The sequence below is a fragment of the Molothrus aeneus genome, chromosome 9 (genome assembly GCF_037042795.1).
Source record: "Molothrus aeneus isolate 106 chromosome 9, BPBGC_Maene_1.0, whole genome shotgun sequence".
In the NCBI taxonomy this organism is placed as follows: Eukaryota; Metazoa; Chordata; class Aves; order Passeriformes; family Icteridae; genus Molothrus; species Molothrus aeneus.
The window spans coordinates 10827025-10854011 of NC_089654.1; the positions used below are offsets into that span (position 1 = coordinate 10827025).

General features: G+C 51.8%; 1 protein-coding gene across 13 annotated transcripts in view; it reads right to left on the bottom strand.

The window, feature by feature from the left end:
* Positions 1 to 1784: 1784 nt before the first annotated feature.
* PTPRF (protein tyrosine phosphatase receptor type F) overlaps positions 1785 to 26987 on the bottom strand; it is a 374864-nt gene continuing 349661 nt past the window's right edge. For all 13 annotated transcript variants that reach the window (XM_066556139.1, XM_066556138.1, XM_066556135.1 and 10 more), the window contains 11 exons: positions 20161 to 20284; positions 18042 to 18217; positions 12029 to 12148; positions 10817 to 10971; positions 9280 to 9565; positions 7494 to 7672; positions 4978 to 5104; positions 4631 to 4756; positions 3853 to 4007; positions 3599 to 3734; positions 1785 to 3458 (listed from right to left, as the gene is read on the bottom strand). In XM_066556139.1, the coding sequence (XP_066412236.1) occupies positions 3390 to 3458; positions 3599 to 3734; positions 3853 to 4007; positions 4631 to 4756; positions 4978 to 5104; positions 7494 to 7672; positions 9280 to 9565; positions 10817 to 10971; positions 12029 to 12148; positions 18042 to 18217; positions 20161 to 20284 (1653 nt within the window). In that variant the 3' untranslated portion in view covers positions 1785 to 3389. The remainder of the gene's footprint in view (positions 3459 to 3598; positions 3735 to 3852; positions 4008 to 4630; positions 4757 to 4977; positions 5105 to 7493; positions 7673 to 9279; positions 9566 to 10816; positions 10972 to 12028; positions 12149 to 18041; positions 18218 to 20160; positions 20285 to 26987) is intronic.

The window sequence follows — 26987 nt, forward strand, 5'->3', positions numbered from 1 at the left end:
CCCTTTTATTTTGTGAGATATATAGAAATAATGGAAAATAAATGTTCAAAGAATAAGTGTTTTTAAAATGATATGAGTCCATTCCTTTTGGAGAAGTGTTGGCTTTGTGTGAGCAGACAGAGTGGACAAAAGGGGCTGGAGAAAAGCTGGCAGAGCAGCAGCTGTTTTTGCTGACCTCTGGGAGCCTGTCCCCTTGCCAAGGTGGCACATCCTCACAGTTTGTGCACTGAGCCTCTCCTGGTCTGTGAGGTCAGCATGAGGCTTTGGCCGTGTGGCTACCAGCAATAGCCTTGTCTCTGAGGCCTGGGCTCACTCATGTTATTGTTTGTGCATTCCATGCTGAAGTTCTCCACCCTTTCTCTGCCTCCTTCTGCTTCTACTTAGTCCACAGACAAGCCTACAAGTGGGGAATGAAGTCCAAAGTGTTCCAGGACGAGGAGAAAGAAGTCTATGCATGTGTGCATATCTGTAAGTGTTCTGGCAACTTTTGGTGAGAATCTCTGCATTCAAGGCTGTACATGGACTAAAGCTCTGTGCTGCCCGTGTGGCAGTCCTGGTGAGTGCTCAGTGAATGGCAGAAGCATTGTCACCACCTGTAGTTTGGCAGCACAGCCTGAGCACTGTTGCTGCAGCACAGGCAGGTGCTCACTGCCCATCTCCCAGCTGGCTGGATGCCAGCACTGAGCGTGGTGCCCTTCCTCCCCAGACACACCCGTGTGTGAGCAGGGCTTCACTTGGCTGTGCCACTCTGCCATCCTGGATCCTCACAATGATGGGGGCATCCCACTGCCAGCAACACTGGCACATGCCCCCACACACCTGCACTGTTGTGCTGCCTCACAAGGGCAAGAGCTTGCTTTGCCCTTGGATCTGCATCCTCAGGGAGGCTGCCCAACAGCCCCTCAGGCCACTCTCTAGCGAAGCAGTGTAGGAACAATGAGCCAGGCAAGGGGAAAACATTCCTGCATCTGGCACCTACCCAGGAACGGGTCTGGCCTGGCAAGGAATGCTATGTGTGACTGAGCTCTAGCAGTCACTGAGCAATCACTATAGGGCCCATAGCCACACTAAGGAAAAGCTCATCTGCCCACCATGCACTCCCACCCATTGGGGACATGCTGGCCAGGGCAGATTCAGCTTCCTGGGGAAGGATGGAAATACCCCAGGGCCCTGATCCATGTGGTTCTACCCCTTGCAGTGGTTTCCCCTCACACACCTGTGCTGGGTGCAGGTGCTGCTCTCTCCAGGAGCTGACATTTCATGCTATGCAGTGCACACATGAGCAAGGCTGGCCTGGTTTCTCTAACACAGAACAGGCAGGGCTGCCAGCCCGAGCAGGTTTCACACCTGAGCAAACGGGTGCTGCTCTGCAGTCAGGGGCTGTGTGACAGCTTTACTGCTGACTAACTCTGCACTAACTCTGAATACACAACTGTGCTCAGTGCTACAGAGCAGCATTGCTGCAGCGTCCAGGAGGGTGCCAATGACTGCTATTGCCACCAAAGCCATCACCACCGACCCCTCTCTCCTGCATGTCCAGCCAGTCAGTGCACTTCCCTACAACTGCAGGTGGGCAGGAGGTGAGCACACACATGCACAAAGGGAATTGTCACAGGTTTCCATGCTCCCTGCAGGCACAGGGTCCCTGCAGAAAGTGCGGCGCACTCATGATTGGGACATACCTGTGGGAAAGAACTTACCTGCCAAGGGCTAAGGAGTGCACCCACTGCCAAAGGGTTCTGTGGCCTCTCCTTATTGCAGAAGAAACAGACAGGAAAGCCAGCTTGTATGAAACCCAATTATTCAAATTTATTAACATCAAGAATTATGCAATGATGCTGTAGATTTTTTTATTAACAAATAGAAAACAGACTGTATACAACAGTGACCCCTACAGCACTATGCATCCACAAGGTAAAAATGAATGTGTCCTCCAACATTACCAACCCTGGATTGCTGATTTCAACGTAGCTTGGATTCTTAACATTCGGAATACATGTGATAATACAATTAGATACCCTTCCACCACCTTTATTCATAACTCAATGCACTCAAAAGAGGGCTGCTCACTCCCCATCTTTAGTGCAAGCGTGATATAATAAGGAGTATTAATATATAGTACCATTAAATTAAGTCCAGTAGTCTTGCCACATTGGTTCATTAGAACATCCTGAAGTAGCAGAAAGTACAATATTCTAGTGACTCTTAACATTTGCAGGATAGCAGAAATTATAGATACACCCAACCTCTGAAGCCATGTGTACTCCCCTCCCCTTCCCTGCAGTACCCTGCTTCCAAAGCGAGATGGTCCAGCTCTGCTGTGATCAGCTGGGCTTGTGCTCCTTGTCTTTGTCAATGCTCTGACACACTCCACTGGTGAGAGGTGACAGGATGGCGCTTGCACGCACAGAACCGTGGGGTTAACACAAAGGGCCGTGCCTTGCTCTTTCCATCCCCTCCCTGGGGAACTGTGGGACCCCCTCACTACTCCTGCCCCCTTTCCAGCAAGACACACAAAAAGAGGTTCCAATGCATGGAGCCCGGGATTTCGGGTCTCTCACAAACAAGGCGACGACAACTCACGTCATATCAGGATCTGCCAATACACACGGTCACTGGATTGGTTGAACACGTATTGTAATAGGACTGAACAGTTTCCAGCTGACAAAGGGACGCTTCTCCAGCGACCCCATATGCCCTCCCAAACCCAAACCTACTAAGGAAATAATGGGGGAGGGGAGAAGACTAAAAAAATAATTGGTAGCTTAGGTCCAGTTCCATGAAATTTCATATTCTACAGAGGATTAAAAAGCCTATGGGGAATGTAGATGGGCAGGAACCACAAGCCAGCTGCTGCGAATTACCAAGGAAGCTGCACTAAAATGGGCAGAACCAGCAGTGACTGGGCTGAAATAAACACAGGGCAGTAAAAAATGTAAAAGCAAAAGGAAATTAAAAAAACCAAAACCCAACTCCCAAAGGTTTGGCGGGTCCAGTTCTGCTTGGGCAAAACATTAAGACTTGCAAAAAATAAAAAATAAAGAGAGAAGATTATAAAAACCACTAGTAACTATTTTACATGTTTAAAAAAAAGATCCCATTCCACCCACCTAAAGCCTTGCTGTGAAATGCAGTCGGCATGAGAGAGGGTGAGAGATGCACATGAGCAGAAATTCAGCCAGAGACTGGAAATGCTTTTGGAGTCGGATTCCCTCATTTGGCGCTGGGGCTAAGTTCCTAAATGCCGTGGTCAGAACTGGTTGGCGTGGAGGTCTGCGGCCTGGGCAGTACCTCCACCTGTACAGAAGGACTGAGGAATGGGCGGCTCTGGCTCACAGGGACCCATCTCCACTCCTAGACATCCCCACCGCGACTGGAGGAAAGCACTGTTACGTTGCATAGTGGTCGAAGCTGCCAAGGTACTCCAGTGCGGCTCTGTAGCACAGCTGGTACTGGTCCTGCAAGGCACCAACGAGGGAAACATGAGCAATGGGGACACAAGGACAGCGGGCTGTAGGGTAGGGTCCAACATCCAGAGACATCAGGGCCCTCCCTTCTCCCACAGATCTCCACTGCCACGCACAGGAGGGGAGCTCACCTCTGTCTGCACCATGGCTGGCCGCTGCGTCCGCAAGGTCTTCACCATCTGGAACATGTCCACGACGCCCTCGTAGCGCATCCTCTCCAGCACAATGCTGAGTGTGATGAACACGCCCGTGCGCCCAACCCCGGCACTGCACAGGGAGCAAGAGGGACCACTGTGAGTCCTGCCAGCCCCAGAAGGGCTCTGCAGAGCTCCTAGGAGCAGTGCAAACTGCTCCTGGAGCACAGGGGCGAGACTGCAGTCCTTACCTGCAGTGCACTGTGATGGGCCCATCCTGCCCAAACTGCTCCTTGGTCTTGTGCACCTGCCCAATGAAGTCAATGAAGCCTTCTCCTGTCTTTGGCACTCCCTGTTCAGGCCAGTCTGTGAACTGGAACTGGCGGATGGTCCGTGACTGGCCGTCCTGCAGGGAGAGGGGTGTTGGATGTGAACCATCGGTGAGGGCCTGATCTCACTCCCCTCAGCACTGGTGCTCCGACCTGCTCTCAGACCCCCTGAACAGGCCAGGTGAGAAGGTGCGCAGGCCACGGGTGAGCCCAGGCAGATCATTTGCTGCATGTTTGGGACCTGTCTCAATTTTCCATGTTCACCCCAGGGTAGCTTAGCTGAGCAGGCCTTTGGGCCCCTACAGGGTCCACTGGGTCAGTGTTTGGGGCCCAACTCCACCCTAGAACCATGTTTACTGTAACACAGGGGTCCTGTGCTCGGTCAGATGCTGTACACACAGACTCCAGGTGCAGGGGGACCTGTGTTAAATGCTTGCTCAAGTGAGCAGCACAGGCAAAGCAGAGTCTGGTGCTGACAGGGATCCATCCCTGAGCTGTTCAGGGGGCTGGCACAGCTGGCAGGGCAGGAACCTGTAGAGAGAGGAGCAGTGGGTGGTGGGCAGCAGCCCTTTTTGCAGGCAGTACAAGGCAGCATTTGCTTTCCCGTTTCTCCAGGAGCTGTTGCATACCTCCTCGACTGGCCTGGGTAGGGCAGAGGCATGAGAGGCAGAGGAGCTGGGGAGCCAGCAGATGCACTCACCCTGGCATCCGTCACCTTGAACTCCCGGAGGATGTACTGTGGCATGTTGTACTCTGCCATGGGGTCCACCACGAAGTACTGGTACCGGGCAGAGCGCTCTGCAGGCCAGTACTGATGGCACTTCTCCTGTGGATGAGGAGCAGGGTAAGACATTAGCACCGACAAGCTGCCGCTCCTCCCTCCCCCTCCCTGGGTGCCTATGTGGTTGTGGGGCCACAGGGTCAGCCAACAGACAGGGGGGGCTCGCCCAGAGTGAGTGGTGCGAAACACAGACTGGGGTGAGCCAAGAGCATGAGCCCCCAGACAGCAGCCCCAGAGCCCCCCTGCCCCCACAGCAGGACTCGTACCCGGCCCATCTCACGCAGCTTTGTCAACATCACCACGATAGTGGAGTCGTGCTCCCAGAGCATCCGCCAGAAATCCTCCGTGGTCTCGGCCAGTGGTCCCTGTGTGGCGATGTAGGCCTTCTGCTGCCTGCGACAAACAAAATGGTGCTCAGAGCAGCTCCTCAGAGATGGGCAGCAGCTGCTTCTGGGAGCTGGTGGGCTGGGTGATCTGGAAGCAGGGCCCCATGGTATCAAGGAACAAGTCTGACAATCCAGCAGTAGGATGAGCCATGGGCTCTGGGAGAGAGGTGAGCTGGTCCAGCACTTGTCCTCTAAGTGCTCCCCACAGACACAGTGAGCGCAACTTGGGAGATCCAGAAAAGCTCTTAGTCCTTGCTGGGGCGTCCCCAGCCCAGCCTCTTGCTGCTTTTTGTCTCCAGTGCTGTTGTTGCACTGAGAGCCCTCCTGGCACCCAGGCCCCCACCAGCAGGCTGCCAGCACCCACCTGGGCTGGAAGGAGAGACTGTGCTTGGGGATGATCCCAGCAGCACCCCTGTATTCCTTTTACTCTCTGCAGTACCCATCATCCCTCCCATTGCATAGGAAAATACAGAGCAGCTGAACCAGGTCACCTGGATTACACACTCCAGACAATAATGAGGGCAGTGTGGAAACCTTTAATACAGTTTTGTCTGCTTTTATAAAGCTTCAGAATTTGTTTTTGGTTCCACTGCCAACCAGAGCACCTCTCCTAATTTTCTGTGTGATGTGCCCCAGACCAGCCCCCACCCTGAAGAAAGCCCCCTTGGTGCTCTGGACTCAGCTCTGGCATGCTGGTACTGAGCTCCCAGCCTGGCACAGCAGAGTCTGAGCTGGCTCCACCACTGCGGGGCGCTGGAGCCCGCGGGACCAGGGCTGGCTTCTTCCATCCTGCCTTCCTCCCTCCGTTCTGCCTTCATCCCTCTACTGGTGCTATTTCTAATGGTGCTAAATTAATGAACGTGCTGCAGGGCAGCTGTAACATGCGGGATGCAGACAGGGGCTGCTTCAAGGTGGATTTATAACACATAGTAAAAAACAGGGAATGGGGATGCAGAATGAAGTGAAAAAGCTAATAAAGATGCAGCATCAGTGGTATCTGCAGGACCTTGGGCCAACTGATTTCTTTAGATAACTAGAAGAACGATGACTCAAAGAAAGGGATGGGAAGAGATAACAGAACTTGGGGATAGGGTAAGTAGCACATGAAATGGTACCACCTGCTGTGATGGCAGCCCTCTCCCTCCCTCCATAGCATCATCAAGAGGCAAAGCCAGTGTTGCTCTCCATCGGCTCTGGAGCCAGGACAGTGGCTGCAGTCCATCTGTCAGACTCAGGCTGCAGCCAGGCAGCCGCCTTAATCACTGGTGGTGGGTGGCTCTGTGCCACACACCCAGGAGGTAGTGGAGACTCTCTCTGCTCTGTGACAGCTTTTCTCCAGCCCCTTCATCCCTCCCCATTACTCTGTCCCACCCTGAGGGGCCTGGCTTGCTTCAGTTTTCCTGTGTTGAGATGCTCCAAGGGTTGCTCTCCTTTTGCTCCTTGTCCACTCTTGCCCTTCTCCCTGGGAACTCTTGCTGGGCTCAGCTGTTGAAGCAGCAACAAGGCACAGAGCTGCTGGCCTGGCTGCACCCACATTTGTTCCCTTTGGCAGTGCCTTTTGCATCTGGGAGGTTACCAGTCCAAAAGAGGCAGATGGGCAAAGCCAAGTTGGAAGGGACATGTGCCACATCTATCATTGCATCCCCCACTCCAGCACTGATGATGGTGCACATGAGGGATGACCTTACAGTGATGGTGCACAGACAGATGACAGGAACAGGCCTTTGATGTGCATCACTGTGACTTGCTTTGGATTGTTGTCTAGGGGTTGCTTGGGAAGGGGATGTGGCCACTGGGCTATTCTTCTCTCCTGGCATTCAGCATCTGAGAATGAGATGTCAGCAGACAGATACAGAAAACTTAAGCATTACAGCCGCACTAGATCTTAACTGGTGCTTTCTAAACTGTGTTCTGGAGAGAGTAACCTAGTGATGGGCTTCCCAGTGTCCAGCACCAGCCCTGCCTGAGGATCCAGACTCCTCCTAAAATCAAGACATGGAACAAGCTTTGAGCTGCTGCCTGGATCAGCCACTCAGTGGAAGCACACTCCTAACTCTAGTTGTTACAGCAGGGAGGCAGGTTTGAGTTAGGTACTCAACAAGCCAAGGGATCCTACCAGAATATCCCATAAAACCTCCACAGAAGCCAACACAGCCTGCCACTCCAGCCATGTGGACATCTGTCTACAGCAACACAAGCCAGCCTGGCAGCACTCACTCACAGGCAGTCTTCACATATTGTAACTACACACACTGCAGTGTCTGAGAAGAAGGAAATAGATAAAATGCAACAAAGTGGTCCCCAGCCCACCTCAGGCGGTCAGGACCTGCTTGCCTTGGGAAAGAGAAGGCAAGCAGGCAGGCCAAGCTGGCACAGTCACCCAAGGTAATCCTTACCTGTAGCCATCTATGAAGCTGGCATTGATGTAGTCAGAGCCCTCGACACCGCGGATGGGCTGCAGGCAGACTCTTGTCAGCTCATACGGCATGATGTTCACGAGGCGGTTCTTGAATTTGTTGCAAGGGAGGTTGGCACTGATGAAACGTGAGGTATGTGCTTTAGAATTGGCCAGCAGCTGAAAGAGGAGGAGACAAATCAGATCCCTGCTGGAGATGCAGCAGTCTGGGGGCAGAATCGGGATCCTGGCAGCAGTCATGTAGTGGAGTGAAGACCCACAGCAGCTCTCTGACACACACAGAGCCAAGAGGCTTTGTACCTCTCTGAGCCAGGGATGTATGCTTGGTGGTGGCAGGGAAGCAAAGCTTTTCCTCTTTCCTCTTCCAACAATGTCTTGTAATTTACTTCTCACCCCAGAAGAACCCAAGAAAATGTGAGAATTGTGACAGTTTTAGGTAAAGAAGATATATTTTGGGTTACTGTGAGACATTTTATGGCTCTCTTTGAGTCCCATAAACTGGAGTAATGGTAAATGTGTTACTTAGATCTGCTGGCAGATTCAAACAGAAGTCACTCTTCCTTCCCCCAGCTACTTTTTTTTTTTTCCTTCCCCAAAAGACTGCCTCCAGCATCTCCAGAACCACCCTTCTCTCTATGAGTGGCAGGTTGACCTCAGGAGAGGCTCTCTGCAGGGGGACAGTGTTGCTTTCTGAGGAGCAGTTCAGCCATGGGAGGACCTCCCATATCCTGCTCCCCAAGGTTTCCCATGCAGTGGACACTGCCAGGGCACAGAGAGGGGCAATTTCACTACTGTTCTCAAGACATCTTTGGAGAAATAAAAGGAAAATAAAATTTTGTCATTCTTACAACAGAATTGCTTGAGTTGAGCACAATTCTGTGGCTCTCCTGAGGAGTGTCACCATGAGATACTCAGGCATTATGTTTTACTGTTCCAACCCCAGGATACCAGCAGCTCTGATAACCACAGGACAGAGCTTCTCAACTATTCCCAGCTAACATGGAAAGTCAATATTTTGCCTCTCCTGCTCCTTTGTCACTTGGAGGGAATCCCCAGGGTGAAGGTGTACTGCTGCAGTTCATTTCACAGCCTGCATGGTCTGCTGCCTCCCTGCATGAGCTATATTCCCCTGCAAGAGTTCACTGGACTAATGCTCCTCATCTGAGAATATAGGCACTTAACAGAGTTCACTTCAGCTCCAAGGCTGTAATAAATATCTGCAGTTGGCATACACAGATACAGGCAGAAAAATGTGGGCTTGGCTTCTTAAAAATGGTGTGCCTTAAAACACTGCCTTCACCAATTCTAGACAGTGAGGCTTGGTGTTGAGGTGGTTAAAAGATTACAGAGCTTAGCATTGAAGAAATGAGACCAGAAATGTCTCACATATTTAAATTGGAGCTGTTTCCAGACAAGTTGTTCACAGTAACATCAATTATCACTAACATGATATGCATCTGATTTCAGATGCAGCTCCTGCCGCACAGTGAACCTAGAGCAGAATGTGCTGCTGGGAACTGCACATCCATCTGCCTTTTATATCATCCCCAGAATCTGCCAATCCAGGGGGGACCACGGCCGACACAAGCTTTACAATTCAAATGTATTTTAAATCACTGCCTACCTGCTTTTGAAACACACAAAAGAATAACTGCCTGTAATGATCCATAGCCCACCTCTCCCAACCCCTGGACGACCAGCCCGTGGAGCTCTCTGGGCAGACACAGGGCACTAGAGAAGTGGAGTGCTGGGGCTCTGCCACCAACCTTGAATTCCAGCTCCATTGCAGTGACGCTCTCGCCTGGTGGCACCTGGGTCAGCTTCTGGATGTGGGCGAAGAGGTTGCGTGCGGGCACCTCGGTGTTGCTGCACGTGGCGGCCTCCAGCAAGGCCTCGTGGATGAAGATGTACTGGTCCTCTGTCTGCACCATGTAGTTGCGCTGGGAGCGCATGCACGTCACGTGGCCGTAGATGTCCACGGTCTTCTCGTGCTTCATCCGCTCCAGCATGGCGTCGATGACAATGAAGCAGCCGGTTCGGCCCACGCCAGCACTGCAGGAGCAAAGCACACGGTCTGAGATGACACCATCTCCTAGAGATGTCACACAAGCTCCAGAGATCACCCGGACTTAGGGCACACAAGGGGAGTAAAGGCTGCTCTCTGTGAGCAAAGCTCCAAACAAGAAGTGACAGGAGGAGCGAGGGAGAGTATCACTGGAGAATGTGAGAAGCTCCTCAGTCTTTCTGCTGTCCCCGGAAAAGACATGGTGACACCCTGCTGATCCCTGTGGTGGCTGGCAGCCCTCCACAAGGGAAGGAGAAATGTGCGTAACAGGCAGGAGAGTGACACACACATGTGTGTGTGAAGTCAGAAGACGTGAAGATCAGGCTGGGCCCTAACACCACTGAAGCCAGTAATTTCCAGCCTGCTTGTCCCCTAACCTGGGTAACTGTTTCCTTACCCATAAAATGAGCATGGCCAGCCTGAGAGGGGAAGCAGAAAGCTGAGGTTATGTATGACTGTGCTGAGCCCTTCCTCAAGCACCAAATGCCTCTCCACTGCTGGACAGGCAGTAGCAAACCTCAAGCTACTCACTCTGAGACAACCCTGAAAACAGCAGATACACTGTTGTGACACATAAACACAGACAGAGGTAGGGAGCTAGGCATTCCCTCATTTATGGTGCAAGTCATATCCTTAACAAGGCTTTAATACAGCTTGTTTGTGTGTTAATTACACCCCACTACCATCTGAAACAGAGCATGAAAGAAGAGCATTAAACACTGCTGGTAAGGCGTATGCTGAAACAGCAATGATGGAGTGGTTTGTTCAGTAACAGTCCCCTCTTGGCTGCTACAAATAAATCTTGGCTGGGTAAGAATCTGAGCCTTAGTAGACTAATATTTTGCCTTAAGAGCTGCCTTTCTACCCTGTGAAAGAATATGGCTGTAAATATTGCATATGAATGTTCGCAGAGGTCACTGCATGAATTTCTGTCAGTGATGTGCATCTGAAGGTACCACCCACTTAGGCTGGGAACAGATAATTTAATTTTTAAATGGCACTTGCAGTTCTACAGGAAAATGTGTTTTCTGAGGCTCTCCATATAGTCCTGTTCAATCTGATACAGCACTAGCAACAGAAATGCCACCATTGCATTACCACTGCTGAGCCTGTTCTGCTGCCAGCCCAAGCATGCAGCACAGGTTGTGCTACCATGAAACCTTTCTCACAAGAAGGGGAGACTCCACTTTCAGACAGGTTAAAGCTCCTGCAGCCAGAAGACAAACACACAGTCCTACCTGCAGTGCACAACCATGGGCCCAGCATCTGTTGGGTTACAGGCCTTGACCCGCCGCAGGAAAGCGAGGATTGGGGTGGGGTATTCTGGCACCCCGTGGTCGGGCCAAGCCATGAACTGGAACTGCCGCAGCTCTGTCTTCTCATTGGAGCCATTCTGTCAAAGACAAAGAGGAGTTGTTTTGCATGAGAACATCTCATCCCAGTGCAGGAATGCACTGATAGGGCAACAGCAGCCACAGGCACGCAAAGCTCTGTGTGATGATGCATGTACTGGGCTTTCACCAGTGAAAATTTGGAGGAAAAACACAGGTTTATTGCAAAGCGCCTATACATACAGATGATCTGTAGAAAGGCAGTTTTACAGACAACAGAGCATCTCTGCAGGAGTGGAACAGACTGCAGGGAAGGTGAAAGACTCTTTTCTGCACAGCACAGGTTCAGTGCCTGCATACTCACTGCACGTTCAGGGAAAATGGACACTGGGCATGGAAGGGCTACAGCAGCCAGCTCCCTCCCTGCTCCTCTGCATCATGGTGTCCCTGGGCTGGGTGACCAGCCTGTGACTGCAGACTGCCCTGCTCCTCTCTGGGCTTGGCTGAGTGATTTGTGCAGCGAGTGATCTATGCAGCAAGTGGTAGGAACAGCTGGGTGATCGCTGGGGCCTTCCTGGGACACGAGTGTGTCCCCCCTGAGCACTGGGCTCCTGGCACACACTCAGTCACGCACAGAAGCACTTGCTGCAAAGCCTGTCTGCATTGACACTGCTGCTGGCACTGCCCCCAGGGATTTCCAAACACTAATGAGGAATGCAGCAGGCAGGAGAGAAGGGTTTATGCTCATGTCAGAAATAGCCCCTCCATTTGCATTATTAGTGACAGGAGTGATAAAAATTCACTGCTTCCCATGTTGTCCCTCTAATGGGAGGACAGCTGCTACCTGTACACTCACCAGAGGCAAGAACAGCACACAGAAAAGCATTAAGTATCACAAAAAGCACACAGAAGAGCATTAAGTATCCTGGCCAAAGTCCAGTGGTAACCAGATGCACAACCTGCATCTGATGTCCTACTGCAGCCCACCTGTGAGACATGGCTCATGCCTGGGCAAGCCAGGTGCAGCCACTGGCCACTGCCTGTGGGCCATGGAGCACCCTGCAGCCTTGGGAACCATCTCTGCAATACGTGAAGCAGCAGCAGCAGGCAGTCCCATACCTTGTACAGCGCGAAGGTGCGCACGGTGTAGGTCGCCAGCTCCACTGTATCCAGCAGGACCACCTGGATCATCCCATAGGTTTCTGTACCCCGGCTAGGCCAGTACTGGTCACACTTTACCTGCAGGGAGGTGAGGAAAATGGGTCAGTGATTGCATGCTGGCTGGGGCATCTGGGATGAGGAACAGGGCTCTGCACTTCAAAGGGTAGAGACAGAAATGAGTAATTGTGCAGGGGGGGGGCTCTAAAATCCAGATTTCCTTCCCCCAGAGTGTCCCAACCCCCAAAAAAAAGGCAGCACCTGCTGGACCCCTTTCCATAAGACTCAGAATCAGAATAATATTCTGAGCTGAACTGACCCGCAAGGATAATTTTGTCCAACTCTCAAGTGAATGGCCCATATGGGAATTGAACCAATCTTGGTGTTATTAGCACCATGCTCTGACCAGCTGAGGTGATCTCAGTAAGTGGCTACTCATTGAAAGAGGGATTTTCCTTTTCCCCTGGAGCCATTGGTGGAAGTGGCAAAGGGGGCCAGGCCACCAGACAAGAGCAGCAAGAGCAACACCAGATACCAAGACAGTGAGCAGCAATTCCTAGCAGTGATTTGTGCCTGCTGTAGTACTTCTCTGCCTCCTGTTTGGTGAGATGGGCATCTTTGGGGCTTTGCCTGAACCACCCCCTGCCTGAGCTTCACCTGGATGAAGAGAAGGTGGGCAGTTGTGAGATGACTGGAGAAGAGCTAGTGCAGCAGGGAGGAGGAAATGGTGGTTTCTGTGGGCACTGCTCTACTCAAAGGGCAGCTGAGGTGAATGAGATGCAGTCTGTATCCCCACCAGCTCCCAGCCAGCCTGGTGTCCTTGACCCACAGCTGTGGTAGGACAGAGCTGAGTCCAGCACAGTACACAGCAACAGGCATTACCTTTCCCATGACATTCATAGTCTCCCAGGGTGCCCTGCCAGCATGGCCTTGGGCAGCAGACCACCCTTGTGAAGGTGGGACACAGCCCATGCCAGGGCTCCAGCCTGGATGCTGTATCCACCCTCCCTGCCCTGCTGCAGGCTTGAGTAAATTAAGCATCACCAAGCAACACCAACCTGCACCTGTGGCAGGTGGCACATCCCTGAAATTCTACATCTCCCAGGTGTTTCAAAATGGTTCTGCAAGGAACAGATGGCAGCTTAGACACAGGCACATCTTGCTCTCCCTCTGCAAGACACAGACTGTGGCCAAACTACCCCTTCAGCCCCCTCCTGCAGGCAGCACTGTCCCATCATGAAAACACTGCTGCTCCCTAGAAACCTCCTGCCTTGCATCATCCTTATCATCCCTTTCCAACTCTGCAGTCAGGGTGCTTTGAGCTACTGGTCACAGCTTTTGTTGCATCCCACTTGGCAGACAGCCAAACACATCCCCAGGGGCCCATCCCTCTGCCCCCTTCACCGCCCTGCACATCCCTCCCTGCTCACATGCTGCTGCTCTCCTCCTCCTCTTCACAGCTCAGTGTTTTCAAACTACTCCTCCATTTCTTTTTTTTTTTTTCTGTGAAGCCCCAAGCTCCCTATTTAATTGGCACCCTCAGCATCCCTGTTTAATCTGGTACCTGGCTCCCCCACCCTGCAGAGCCACAGTGCCTGGCTGACAGGAGGAAGACTTCATTCCCACCCATGTGCACCACAGTGAAAATGGTTTCCCACCCTAGGAGAGAGGAATGAATGGAAGATCATCTGTGCTTGTCAAGGAATAGTAAACTTAATTATTAGCAGAATGTGTTTACAGGGGAATGCGTGGGAAGGGAAACAATGAGCTTAATTAGGAATCAATGAAGTTCTGCCTTTTAATTGAAACCACTTGCAGCAGGGTGGGGCTTGTGAGAGCCCTGATCCTGCACTCTGGCTCTGGAGTGCAGCAACCTGGAGTCAGAGGGATGCACCTCTCCCTGCTTTTTGGGTTCTGCTCACAGTAAGGCCTGCCCTGGCAGAAGTGCCTGGTGCAAGGCTGCCTAATGGGGTACTGCAGGTGCCTGTGCAAGCAGAACAGCTCTGCTGCCTCCTGCCCAGGGTCTCCTGCTGCTTGGGCTGCTGTGCTGCCTTGGATCTGTGGCAGCATGGCAGGCCCTGCAATAATCTCAGGATTCCTCTTCCTCACTTGGCACAGAGCATTTGGTGCTGACTGGCTGCAGCACCAGCAACTTGAAGGTCACAAACATTATTTCACAGCTAAACTGATCCCATCCTCATGAGTAGGTGCTACCTGCAGGCTGTCTCCACGAGGTCTGAGTTCATATTGCCTGGCTTGGGGAGGATGTGACCCTCTCTAAGGGAGAGGAGAGCAGCATGGCATCCTGGCAAATGCTGGGGACAGCTGCTTGCTGTGGTTTGCAGGGGATGTTTCAGGGGAACAGCACAGCCTGTTCCTGAGCCTGAGCCTACACCTCAGGGACAGCAGTCCCCTCCTGTCACCCACATGCTGCAGGGCTGTGTACTCGAGCACAAAACAAACTTCAGAGGTTCCCTGTGTGGGATAATAGCAATGCCTGGGCTGGTAATTGAAAATTATTTATTCATGACCAGATAAGAGTCAGTCACATTTTCTGCCAAATTTACCCATAATGTTTATGCCCCATTTTCAAGCTCTGTAAATTTTATGCTGAAGCCGATGCACTGTGGCACTAAAGCAGATAAGAGATGTTTTCTTCTGGCAGTGCTTGTTTCTCATTAACTTAAGGAGCACAGTAATGTCCTGAACAGCCATTTATTGCAGCTTTGCTGAGTGGCTCCTGTTCCTCTCCTTTGATGCCCTGAGCCCAAGAGCAGCCGGGCACCTCTCTTCAGCTTGAGAGCTGTGCTGTGCCCCCAGCCCTGCTCACAAGCTCCAGATGGCACTGCTGTCAGCAGAAGGGCTGGAGCATCGTGTGGCTGCCAGGCTTCTCTTCCCCAGGGCCCTTGAGCACCAGCCTCTTAACACCCCCTCCCGAGGACATGAAATGCCAGGGGAGATCACACTCCAGAGAAGGCTGCTTGGTGCTCTGGGCTGGAACAGAACCACCCACGGCACTGCTGTGGGAGACTTGGCTCTGCCAGGCTCTAGGGGATAGCCCAGGGTAGGAGAAATCCTGCTTTAATACCTCTCTCCTGGCAACACAGCCCGGCAGGGACACACCACACTCCCAGCTTGGGGAAAGCTAATCTACAATGTGTGTTTCTGAACTGCCACCAAATGATTCTGAAACTGATTGTAAAGCTTTGAAGGCAGCTAAATTGCACAATCCAGCCATTTCTATCCTTTATGTGCTTCTCACTTTGTGAAAACATGAAAAAGGGAGGATGATTTAGACCATCAAGCCAGCTAAAATTGCAGACCATAAAAGCTGATGCTCTTTAAAGATTTTTTTTCCCCTCTGCAGCTCAGGAATCCTTTAAAGCAGTGTCACCCCCACAGGGCTGCCAAGCTGCTGCTGGTCCTGGTTGGCTTATCACAGCAGTGCTGAGGGTGACCTGGGGAGCTCGCCTGGAAAGGCAGCAGAGCCTGCTCTGCAGCAGGCAGCTCTCCATGAGGCCTTGCTGCCCACCCCGGGCTCTGCAGCTGGACACACAGTCCTGTGCCTCTGCCAAAGCGCCTGGGCAAGGGGACTTTCAGGCAAGGTCACCCTTGGGTAATGCTGTGATGCCATGTGACTGCCTGGAGCAGTGCTGTCCCACAGCAGCATGAGCAGTGGCAGGCAGCAATGCTGCAGGGACCCAAGGGGTTACATCAGATGAAGTTTGAAGTCTCTGGAGCAGAATGAACTGCAAAACAGTGACTCATGTTGAAACTTTGGAGCAATGGGCAATGACTGGGATTAGGATCTTCACTGGTCCCTAAAAGGTGTGCTCCCAAGAGAGCTCTAGCCCTCACCAAAAGGGCATGAGGAAAAGCAGAGCAGGAAGGTGGCTAAAAGCAATCTTGCCTTTGAAGATGCTGAAAAAGACAACAAAAACCCCCAGAGAAAATAATCTCCTGGAAGTCCACATCACAGCTCCCCACCAGAACCTTGCTGTGAGGGAATGCCCTGAGACACCTACAGGGTACAGCAAACACATCCAGGGAAGTCCTTGCTGTGGATCACTGGTTCAACTCAGGAGTGACCAGGCTTCTCCACTGCCTCTCCTGACAACCTGCCTCTCCCACAGAGCCAGAGAAAAATGCCCACTTCTCATTAGTGCTGGGCATGTGCCAAAGAGGCAGCAGGACTTAGGCAGGCAGTGCCAGGGAGCAAATGCAGGGGTCTGGGTCTGGTCAGGTCAGCCTGGAGCCCCTGGGCAGTCTGCCCAATCAGGCAGGCTGCCTGAGATTCTCTGAGGGCTCTGGTCACCTCCTGCCCATAACAAGGATTCAATGTTACCAAAAGCCTGATCACACGCACTGTGTTTGGGACAGACAAACAAAACACTGCAGGATAGGATGGGGTGTGCTGGGGGGAGATAACACACAGCTCAGCAGCACAGACATCTCAGGCTAAGACGAGTCCCTCTGGGGTCAGAGGAAACCTGTTATCTTCAAGAAACATGCACCTTGGAGTGCCTTGCCATAACTAAGAAGCCCAGAAGTTAAGTGAGTCAAGATTCCAGGCATGGATTTATTTGGCAACCCAGAAGGGCTTTTCCTTGTTCTTCAAATATATGCTCATTATTGAAATGTGAAGGCTCAGGAAAGTCCTCATATAACCCTCAGCTGCAGAGCACAGTTGATCAGAAGCTTCTGATCTTGCTTAGCCCTGAGTGTGCCAATCTCTGAGCCACAGGGCAGGTCAGAATCATTTCCCTGTCACCCTGTGTGGGTGACAGTGGCCATTGGACAGAACAGCCAGGGCTCTGCAGCAGGAAGCACAGTGCTCAGCTGGGGTTGGATCTCTAGAGACAGCTCATCTCCAAGGAATGCTCTTTTTCCCTCCAGGCTGTAGGGCATTTGAAGATGTCAGGAAACCCAGCAATAATGCCTGTTTTTTTGCACATTAGGAAAAGCAGATCTGTTTTGCCATAGTGATTGGTGGTTCCAGCCACTTCCTCCCAGTCAGGGTGGGCTGGGACACCCCTGAGAGCATTTCAGTGCTAAAGCTTTGAAAGGGAGGGAGAGCATGCAGGCAAAAGTTTTAACTAAACCCAAACTTGACCGTTTCTGCTTCTCAAGAATGAGCTTATTGGGCTAAAAATAATCAGTGCTTCACAGCTTGAGTGCACAAGCCCCTTCTGCTGTTGGCATGGCAACACTAAAATATTCTGCTAGTACAAATGCTCACTGCTAAAATTTTACTTTTAGGAGCAAACTGAATCATGAGAGGCAGAAGCTGCCTCATCCTTGGGCAGGCTTTGCCCAAAGGGTGCATCTGGGTGCAGGAGCACTTGGTCACAGCTTACAAACTCCTGCTTCAGGGGCTGAGTAAGGACCTCTGTCACGAAAGCTGTATCATCTGCAGTGAGGGCTCCCACTCCTTCTCCAGCTCATGCCTTCCCCATGGTCTGCAGGCAGCTTTGCGTTTATTACATCAGAATATCTAATCCTGGCAGTGTAAGCTGATAATTTATACATGTTGTCATTGGACAAGGCACAAATTAGTCTTGTTATTGCAATGAGACCCTGTCAGCCATTCCCCTGCATTGCCAGAAATGCCTGGACCCTGTCAGGCTGCTGCTGGTCCCACCCAACTATTGCAGCTTCTCAGCTTCTGGGGTGGTCCACACTCTCCATCTCAGAGCTTTCCTTTCCCCCTTTGATGTGATGTGGGCAGGAAAGAATGGCTGCACATGCAGATATGCAGGCAAAATAGAGCTAAACGAGCAGGCCAGCAACAGGAGGTTTTGCCACCCTTTTGCCCCACAGGGATATGCTTACAAGGCATTTGTTGCTGGGCTGCACAAAGCAGTGAGCCACATCGCTGGAGCTGCCCCTCCCTGGGTGCCCTTATGCCCTGTGCTCCCATTCCTCCTTTCTTCCCCCCAACAGCTCCAGAAAAGAGAGAAAGCACACACTGTACCCTGGACTTCTCCTCCAGCCTGGTCATCATGACTATAGTTGCTGTTCTCTGTTCCCACACCATCCTCCAGAAGTCACTGAGGGTTTCTGGCAGCGGTCCCTGCGTGGCGATGTAGGCGTTCTGCTTCCGATAGCCATCGATGTAATTGGCATTGATGTAATCACTGCCTGGGACCCCTGTAGGGGAGAAAGAGGGCAAGAGTTACTGGGGTAAGCCCACAGCCCTGGACCTACAGCTCTGCTGGGCCCCACAGGCAACAGAAGAGGCTGGCATGTTCTCAAGGCTCTCCTTTATGGGGTGATGTCAGGATCTCTCCCAGGGATCCTGCAAAGCACAAGGATGGTGCCTGAAAAAAGAAGAACCCTTTGTAACTCCCACATTAATGCAACAAGCAGGCAACACCAAAGCAGAGAGACAGCTGCCACACGCACACAAAGGAAAATTCACAGGCAGGAATATTAAGGAGCTCATACGGCCCCAAGCAACTAACTGAAATAATTGTCTTAAATTCACCAGCAATTTGTTATGGTCCTACAGCACCTTTTAAAAATGAGGCTCCTTTATTAGCTTGTCTCTGTTAGGAAGGGATGTCAGGCAAGGATGTTCCCCCATTCTTCCTGCACGGAAAACTATCCCCAAGGAACCAGCGATCTTCCTCCTACCACCATTGAAACCCTTCAGTATGAGACCCCTTCTGCTGCCTGCTGGCAGAGGCTGCTCCAGCCCCCACAAAGCCTCCACCACTTTAAGGAAAGGAATTTTTCGTAAAGGCCTTTAAAATGCAAACACATAGTCACTAAAATAAATTTGGCAAAGCAGAGGCCTGAGGCTGCTTCCAAACCCTGCTCAGCATGGGCTGCCCAGGCTGCAGGGATAGAAAGCAGCAGGAATCTCATTGTCTGCCCAGGAGAGAGCATCTGCATTTCATTAGAGAAAGGAAATAAAGCTGGGGGTCACCCCTCGTCCTTTTGTCCTGGGGAAAACTCTACAGCTCTGTTCTCCAGGTCTCAGCAGTCTCCAGCAGACACGAAGTGCTGGCAGTGCTGGGGCGGCAGCAGCTGGAGTGCAGCGCTTGGCTCCTTGGCACGGGCAGCACGGGGCTGGCAGGGTGCTTTGGGAACAGTTCCCAGGAAGGCACAGACACTACTTACAGCAACTGAGTCAGCCTGGAAAGCAGGGATTCCCCCGTGTGCTCACCCCACAGCTGTCTGCGAGGGTTTGCCCATGAGCAGACATGCCAGGCCTTCACATTGCTGCTGCTGCTGCTGCTTAACAGGGCTTGCTGTGAGGGACTGTTTGGCTGCCTCTCCTCCTCTTGAAGAGGATGAATAGTGCATTACCATCAGAGAAGGCTTTTCCATCTCCCAAAAAAGGATGCTAGTGACTGGAGGGCCACCTGTGTGCAAAGCCAGGTCTTCCCCAAGCAGGGTGCATTGAATTAGCTGTATCTTCCCCATCCTCCATCAGTGGGCTCAGATCTGGGTGAGCAGAGCTGGGTGCTGGTTAATAAAACAAGGGGAATGGGTGAGCTCCAGCTCCTCTGTGTGCAACAGGACTAGAAACGTGTATTAGCCCAAACTCCAGGGATGTGGGGCTGGTTCTTGGAGTCATGGGGGTCAGTGCTATGGACACCAGGGCCTGATGCTCCCATGGAGGACAGGGATGTATGGAGTCTGATGTCTCAGGGGAAGAAGCACCCCTCACCCTGTGCCTCTCTGGGCACTTATTTGGGCCCATATATTGACAAGTCTCAGAGAAAGATACTGGCCCTACAACTGTGCTGGGACAGAGGATGGCAAATGGCACTAACAGTGCCATGTTTCACCATGTAGCAAGGAAGGCAGCTGAAGTCACACAGAGAGGACAGTGGGAGAGGAGGCTGCTGGGACAGACATGTTTGCTGCCAGCAGTACTAAGAAGCCACCACACAGAACACCCTGCTCCGAGGACACTGGGAAAGCTTTACAGCGCCCTTTCTCTTCTGGCCAGCCAGAACACACATTTGATCATGCTGATGCTTGGTGTTTGTCCCTGCTCAGCTTAGAACACAGAAAAAGATGGTCTCCTTGCTACAGTCAGGTTCAGCTGCTTGTTGGGTGCCCAGTGCAGTGACTCTTACCATCGATGGAAGTCAGGATGACACGCGAGTGGTCATAGGCGATCACATTTGCATAGCGGTTTTTCGGTTTATTCACTTCCAGGTTGGAGTTCTCCCAGGTGAACTGCTGCCCAGGATCAATGGACTGTGGAGAGAAGGAGAAGGAAGGAATTGGTAGCGGTTCCAGCACACTGGAGTGCTGCAGCACATGGGATTCAGTCAGGAAATCTGCACTGTCCTGCACACCTCTCCCCAGGCCAGACACAGCTTCTATGGGTGTCCACGGCAGTAGCAGCAAGCCAGACCATACCGAAAACCAGTTTCCAGTGGCACATGCACCCACTATCTGCAGGCAAAGCAGTTCCTCACTGGGGCAGCCTACTGCAGATGAGCCTTCATCTCCTCTGCTGCATGCTCATCCTTTCCTCTGGAGCTACCCATCAGCAAAAATTTGGTCTTCTGCCAGGATTCCAGAGAGACCTGACTGTGCAGATCTTGACCTAGCAGTTTTATTAGCTGTTGAACTGCAGCCTCTTGAAATACAGCAAGCCCTGGGTGTCTTGTGCCCCAGGAGCTTTTGGTATTAGTGTCCTGCAACACAGCCTGTAAGCATTTGCCAGGGAATAGTCATGAAAATTAGTAAGTTACTATCCACTGCTCCAGCTACTTATGCAATGTAAACATCTCTCGTTTGAGTTAATAGAGTGACAAGAAACTATAAACCTGGAGAAGAGATGTGGTTATAAATCTTGGCCTGCACACTATGTAACTGCCTGAAAAGCACACATCCCACTCCCACTTGGCCTTGCACACCCAGTGCTTCTTCCATGAGCCACGGGCTGGTGCACCCAGTCCATGGCTGCTCCACGGCCAGGCAGCCTCTTCCCAAAGCCTTCTCTATCATCTCAGTCCATGCACAAAGCAAGGTGAACAAGGACCATCCCCAGAGCACCCCTCTGAGATGGGATGCTCTTGCTGTCCGAGAGACATGCGAGACACACAGGTAAGACACCTGCCTCAAGCAGGGACTTGCTCTGCACATGCAGCCCTGGGCGAGCTGGGGGCAAGCAGCTACACCAGAAATCAGTCATGCCATGAACCCCTTTCCCCCCAGAATTAACAACACTGTCAAAACTTTCTTGAAATCTTGCTCCAGCTCAGGGTCTCTGAAACTTTGCTGGCCCATGGACAAAGCACTGGGGAAATAGGCCAAGGAAAGCACTGCATGTTGTGCTCCCTGCAGGCATCTGTGCTCACTGCCTGGAAGAGTCGTGTCAGAAGGTTTCTCAGCCAGTGAAATGCCTGTCAGCTCTGAATCAGCTGCGAGCAAAAGGCTGAGGTGGGAAGCACAGCTCCTTGACTGAGCTGACATGAACAGCTCCCATGGTCCCTCTGCTCAGTTCCACCAACCACCAGCTGTGCACAAAATGACACCCACTGATGTCCCCTCTGCTCCTGTGCTGTGCAGCAGGCACTTCCCAAGCAGCCAGCAGTGGGTGTGGGCACTGGCTTGAGCAGGGAGCAAGGTAGAGCCTGCATTGCTGCACTAGCCCTGAGGGCTTTGCAGCACATGCAGGGCACAGCCAGTGCTGTGCCAGGTGGCAGCTGTCTGTCCCCAGGTGTGGCCCAGGCTGCCTGCAGGTAGAGGGGCCAGTGCTGACGAAAAGGCACAGGAGGATGTGACATCACAGCGATGCTAATAGGTAGTTTGGGAAATGTAGGATGTAAATAGACATTTCCTAGAGAAAACCTGTAATTTTCTATTATCAGTGTAATAAGCAGGCAGCTGCTGTGCTCAGAGGCACTGCAGCCAGGATGCTGGGAGTGGAGACTGCAAGCACCACTTCTGGCTGCAAACACACAGCCTGGCTGCCACAGGCCTTGCACACTCCTCTGCCCAGGCACAGGGACATCTCAGCACAGCTCACAGCTCTCTGGGTCACTTCATGTCATTCAGGCACCATATTTTGCTTTCAGTACAGGCTGCCCAGGGGATCTGCTCTTTAGATGCTCCCCACTCTCAGGTGTGTGGCAGGGAAGAAGATGCCCACCAACAGTGGGCCTGAACTGCACAAGGGGAATTCAGAAATGATTGAAGACATGGAAAAAAAAAAGAGGAATATAATATGAAAGGACTTTATGGTTTGGAGTAGAGATAAGTAAGTGAGGTTTTGACATCAGTCTCATCAATATGGAGCACACTGAAGGAGAAGCACAAATATACAAACTAATGAGGAAAATATGGACCCACCAATGCCTATTAGAAACATAAATAACACCTATTTTTCAGAAAGGTGGCCTTTGTCTGCACAGACAGCCCATGAAGAGACTTGACTAGCTGTTAGTGAAGCTGAGACTGGCTCTGAAGGTATCAGTGAGCATCTTCTTGCTGTGAAGAAGCAACCCAAGGAAGCACCAGCTGTAATTGCACTCTGTGAACACTCTCAATGGGCACAGGTGGGTGCTGGAGTGAGCCCTACCCCTGCAGCAGAGGCAAGCAGAGCTCAGTGCAGTTGTTCATGCTCAATCTATGCTGCAAATCCCTGCCAAAAGGCTGCAGGGCTGACCCAGCTGTGGGGTGTGGAGTGCTTTGCACAGCAAATCTGTGTCCTGCCACAGCAGAGGAAAGGGTTATTTCCTGGGGGAGGACAAGGCTGCCAAGAGCCTCCAGAATGGAGGAGGAGCATCAAGGTGTTGCCATTAGGGTTAATAGCTTTGATGTGCAATGAGTATGTGCAGAAATGGTCTAATCATCATCAGCCTCTTAAGAGGGCAAACAGGTGAGAAAGTCAGAACTACTACAGCACCTGAGTGCAAAGAGGCTCTAATTAAATACTCCTGCAAATTAGTGACTCATTTAGAAGTAAAATGATTTAATTTAAACTCTGGTGATGAATTAATGTACACCTGTTCCCCCCTTTAAGGCAAACAAATGAGTAAATAAATGGGAGGATGATGGGCTGCTTGGAGAGAGTTGGAGCCCCTACATGGAGCAGTGGTTGGCAAGTCTTGTCCCATCTCTGTACAATGCTCTGCAGCCCCTGTTGCAGTAGCACTGCCTCGTCTCCCCACCTTGCTCCACAACTGCCCTGGCACCAAGAATCTGCTCCTGTTCCTTTCTGGGGGGCTCATGGGAATCACTACTTCATCCCAAAACTTGATCAGAGTAACACTCCCAACAAACACACTCTTCCTAGAAAGCAGAAGGCCTGGGAAATTGGAAGGAAATGAGCCAGGAGGAAACTTAAAAGCACCATGACTTTTGCTTTGCTTTAATGTGACAGGGAGATGCTGTAAGACAGCAAGTGCAAATTAAGAAAAAGCCCAATTAGTAAAACTCCTCCTTCCCAGCATGGAAGTGCAAGGAACAATTTCACCAAAGCAGTTCAGGGATCCCTGCTGCTACTGCCATAAAGACAGAATCAGACCATTGAAAAGGGATTGGAAAAAGGCTCTTTCCTTGACAGACTCTAGAGCACTTTACAAATGCCTAGCAAACATCCCTGAGTGCCAGTTTGACTCTCACATACAATCCACCTCGGGCTTGCTGCTCCCCTTCCTTAGTGCAGTTCCAAAATCTCTCTGCACGCTGAGGCCCTGCTGCTGCCTCTGCTGCTGGCAGGCGTGGGGAGCCCAGGCAGGCAGTGCCCGGGGGCAGCACAGCAGCTCAGGGAGCTGCACAAGGGCACGGGGACAGGAAGATGCACAGGCAGTGAGTGCTTCCTGTCCTCCTGTGAAATCAACCACATTAGCAGGAGCATTGACCACTGTCAATCTGCACCACGCCTTAAATGAGGACATAATGTGCCCCTGAATCAATGGCTGGCAGCACTTCAGCCTTATTATTCTTATTACCGGTGAGTGCCCTGTGCCTGCCAGGCAGCTTCCAATGAGCCATTAAACCAGGCAAGCCATTAAAACAAGGCTCCCTGGGTGCTACCTGGATCCTCCTGGGCTCACTGGCCCCAGGGACCCAAGCACCTCTGCTGCTACCAGACCTGCCTTGCCAGGGCTGCAGGCACGGGAGGTGCAGTGTCCTCAGAGGCTTTATGGGAAATGCAAGTGAATACAGGGTTTGGGCAAACCACCAGTGCTTCTCTCCACAGGAAACTGTGAGGAAAGGTCTGCAGCCTCCCTACACACTAGGAAGCAGGAGCACAGTGAAATCTCACACAACCTAAAGATTACTAAGAACTAACATGCCAGGCAGTGCCACACTGCCAGGGTCTCATCACCTGCTCTGCTCTGCTCCTGCGGGCCACACACTGGATGGACATGAGGAGCAATAGGATCAGGATGCAGTTTGGAAAGGAATAAGGAAAAAATCTTCTCCTGGGATGGTGATGCAGGATGTAGAGCACTACAAGAGAGGAGGAATCAGTGCTGGCTGGAGCCCGCCTGTCCTGAGTTTGCTAACAGCAATGCTCAGCTTGGTGGATCCCACAGCAGGAGTGTGAGATGTGTGTGCCCAGCAGTTTGTCCCAGGGCAGGATCCTGCCCCGGGAGCACAGGCTGCAGCGTGGGAAGGTGCCCACAGGAGGAGCTCCAACACAGCGGCAGCGCCTGCCACCACCTGCACATCCACAGTCAGGGGGCTCAGCCTTCTTTCTACTTATCTAATTCCATTAATCCCACACTGTAAATTCGCTGTAGCTTTCACTGTACACTAAAAATGAAATACTCCCCGGTGCAGCCAGGCCAGAAGCAGCTGCCAGACCCTTGTGCCCTGCTCCCCCCCAGCTTGCTGCCTGCCTGTGCAGCGTGGTGGGGCTGTGCTCGCCCTGTGCAGAGCAGATGGCAGCACTGAACTGTGCCTGCAGACGGCTCAGCTCCCAGCAACTGCATTTCAGCCTCTCCTGCAGCACCAGGGGTACCAGGAGGTACAGCTGGGATGGCTCCCAGGTGCCAGGGGTGAGGGCTAACCCACAGCTCATGAGCCTGCTCACGGCAGCCAGCTCACAGCTTGCTCTGTGCTGGCTTTGTCACATGGGCTGCACAGCCACATGGGCTGGCACGCTGGTGTGAGCAGTATTATTTGTTCTCTCACTGTGGGAATAGAGGTCAGATGGCTGTGAGAAATCTCTGCCCACCCTTCCTGCCCCCTTCCCAGGCATGTGGGGAGGTGCTGACAGGTCTTGTTTCATGTCACCTGTGTCTAGCTTACCCTGCTATTGCTTGCACAGCTGAGGCAAGTGCCAGACTGATGGCTCTAGGCCAGCTGGCCTCAATGGTTAAAAGTGCTGTTAAATATTTGCTCTCTGCCTGTGGTGCCACTGCTCCTGGAATGTGAGCCATCTATAAACAGCCCTGCACCCCACTGAGATGTTAGGCTGACAGGCTGCTCTACAAAAACACTTAAAATGCAACTATTTCAAAGCACAATCAAACAGCAAATGGGCCTTGGGGGCTCACCTGCCATGCCTTCCTCCCTTGTGTCTCCCTGCTCAGCTGTGCTATGCCCATTCTGGCAGCACCATTATGCCATGGGGAACAGGGTCAGGGCCTTCACTTCTCAAAGCACTGGGTCACCACTCAGCTCTGTGTAAGGTCTGGGGCTCACAGAGTCCCAGGGTGAACACTGGGACTGTATCAATTGCTTAAAATGCAAGCATGTGCTGAGGTGTGGTTCCTGCCTCCTGGGCTCCCACAGGGGCTGCTCAGCCTGCTCCCCTCCCACCTCTGCTCTTTCCCCACCCACTCTGCAGATTCCCTTAGTCAGCAGCACACACCATGCCTGTCCTGCCCTGCAGCCCTGCTATCAAAGGGAGCTGCTGCCCTGCCAAACCCACACACACAGGGACCAGGATGAGAGCAGACCTGCTGCCACAGCAGCCCTGCACAGGCAGCTGCTGCTCTCTTCAAACTCAGTCCAGGATTCTTCTCACTGGCATTTCAAATGGAAAATGATTGCATTGATCCCCACATGCCAACAAGGTGCAACCCCTTCTACTTTTGGGTCCGTCCTAATGTCAAACACTCTACAAGCCTGTCATGTTCGGCAATTTTCTGATGATGAGGAGTCAAACACAGCAGAATCCAGGGGAAAAAAAAATTATATGCAACAATCAGCTACTTAATAGCTGCTTCAACATGAGAAGTACAACTGATTGGTGCTCTCAACCAGCCATGATATTCTAAAGAAAGAGAAATGAGAAGAGAGAGGCTCATGAAAGCAGCTAAGAGAATTTATTTAATGCTCATTTTTTCAAAAACAGTTCCCACAGCTCAGTATTATGCTGCAGGCTCTACTGAGCACAGGCCTAATGTGAGGATGGGAGTGCAGAGACACTGGATCTTGCTGAATCCCCACCGTGCAGCAGAACCACAGCCTGCCTGTAGCAGAGTGGACAGCCCTGCTTAACATTTCAGTTGGACTGGTAACAAAAAGCCCAAGGCAGACAGATATGACTGCACACTTTGGCTCCACTGGCAGGACATACATGAGCACACAGGTAACTGCAAGGAAAGCACGTTATTCCTTTAAACATTTCCCAAGTCACAACGTAATGCTGTAGCTCATCTCTCTGGTTCAGACAGTAAGTGCAGAGGGATGCCAAGACCCTCCACCTGGCATCCCAAAGCAAAAAAAGATCTCTGTGCCTTCCTCAGGTAAAAGCAGCACACCCTTTGAACTAGCTGGAATTTGTCTCTTACCTTCTCAACATAGAGATCTGCTTTCCCTTTCCTGGCATATATAATCCTACCTTGTGGGCAAATGCTCTGATCTCATCTCAGAAATCAGTGTAGGTACGGTGCAGGAAGGGGTGGCCACAGGCACAGGCAGATAACAATTCAAACAGAAGTGATAACACATGCAAAGAACACTTCCCAAATTTATTCCCTCTTTA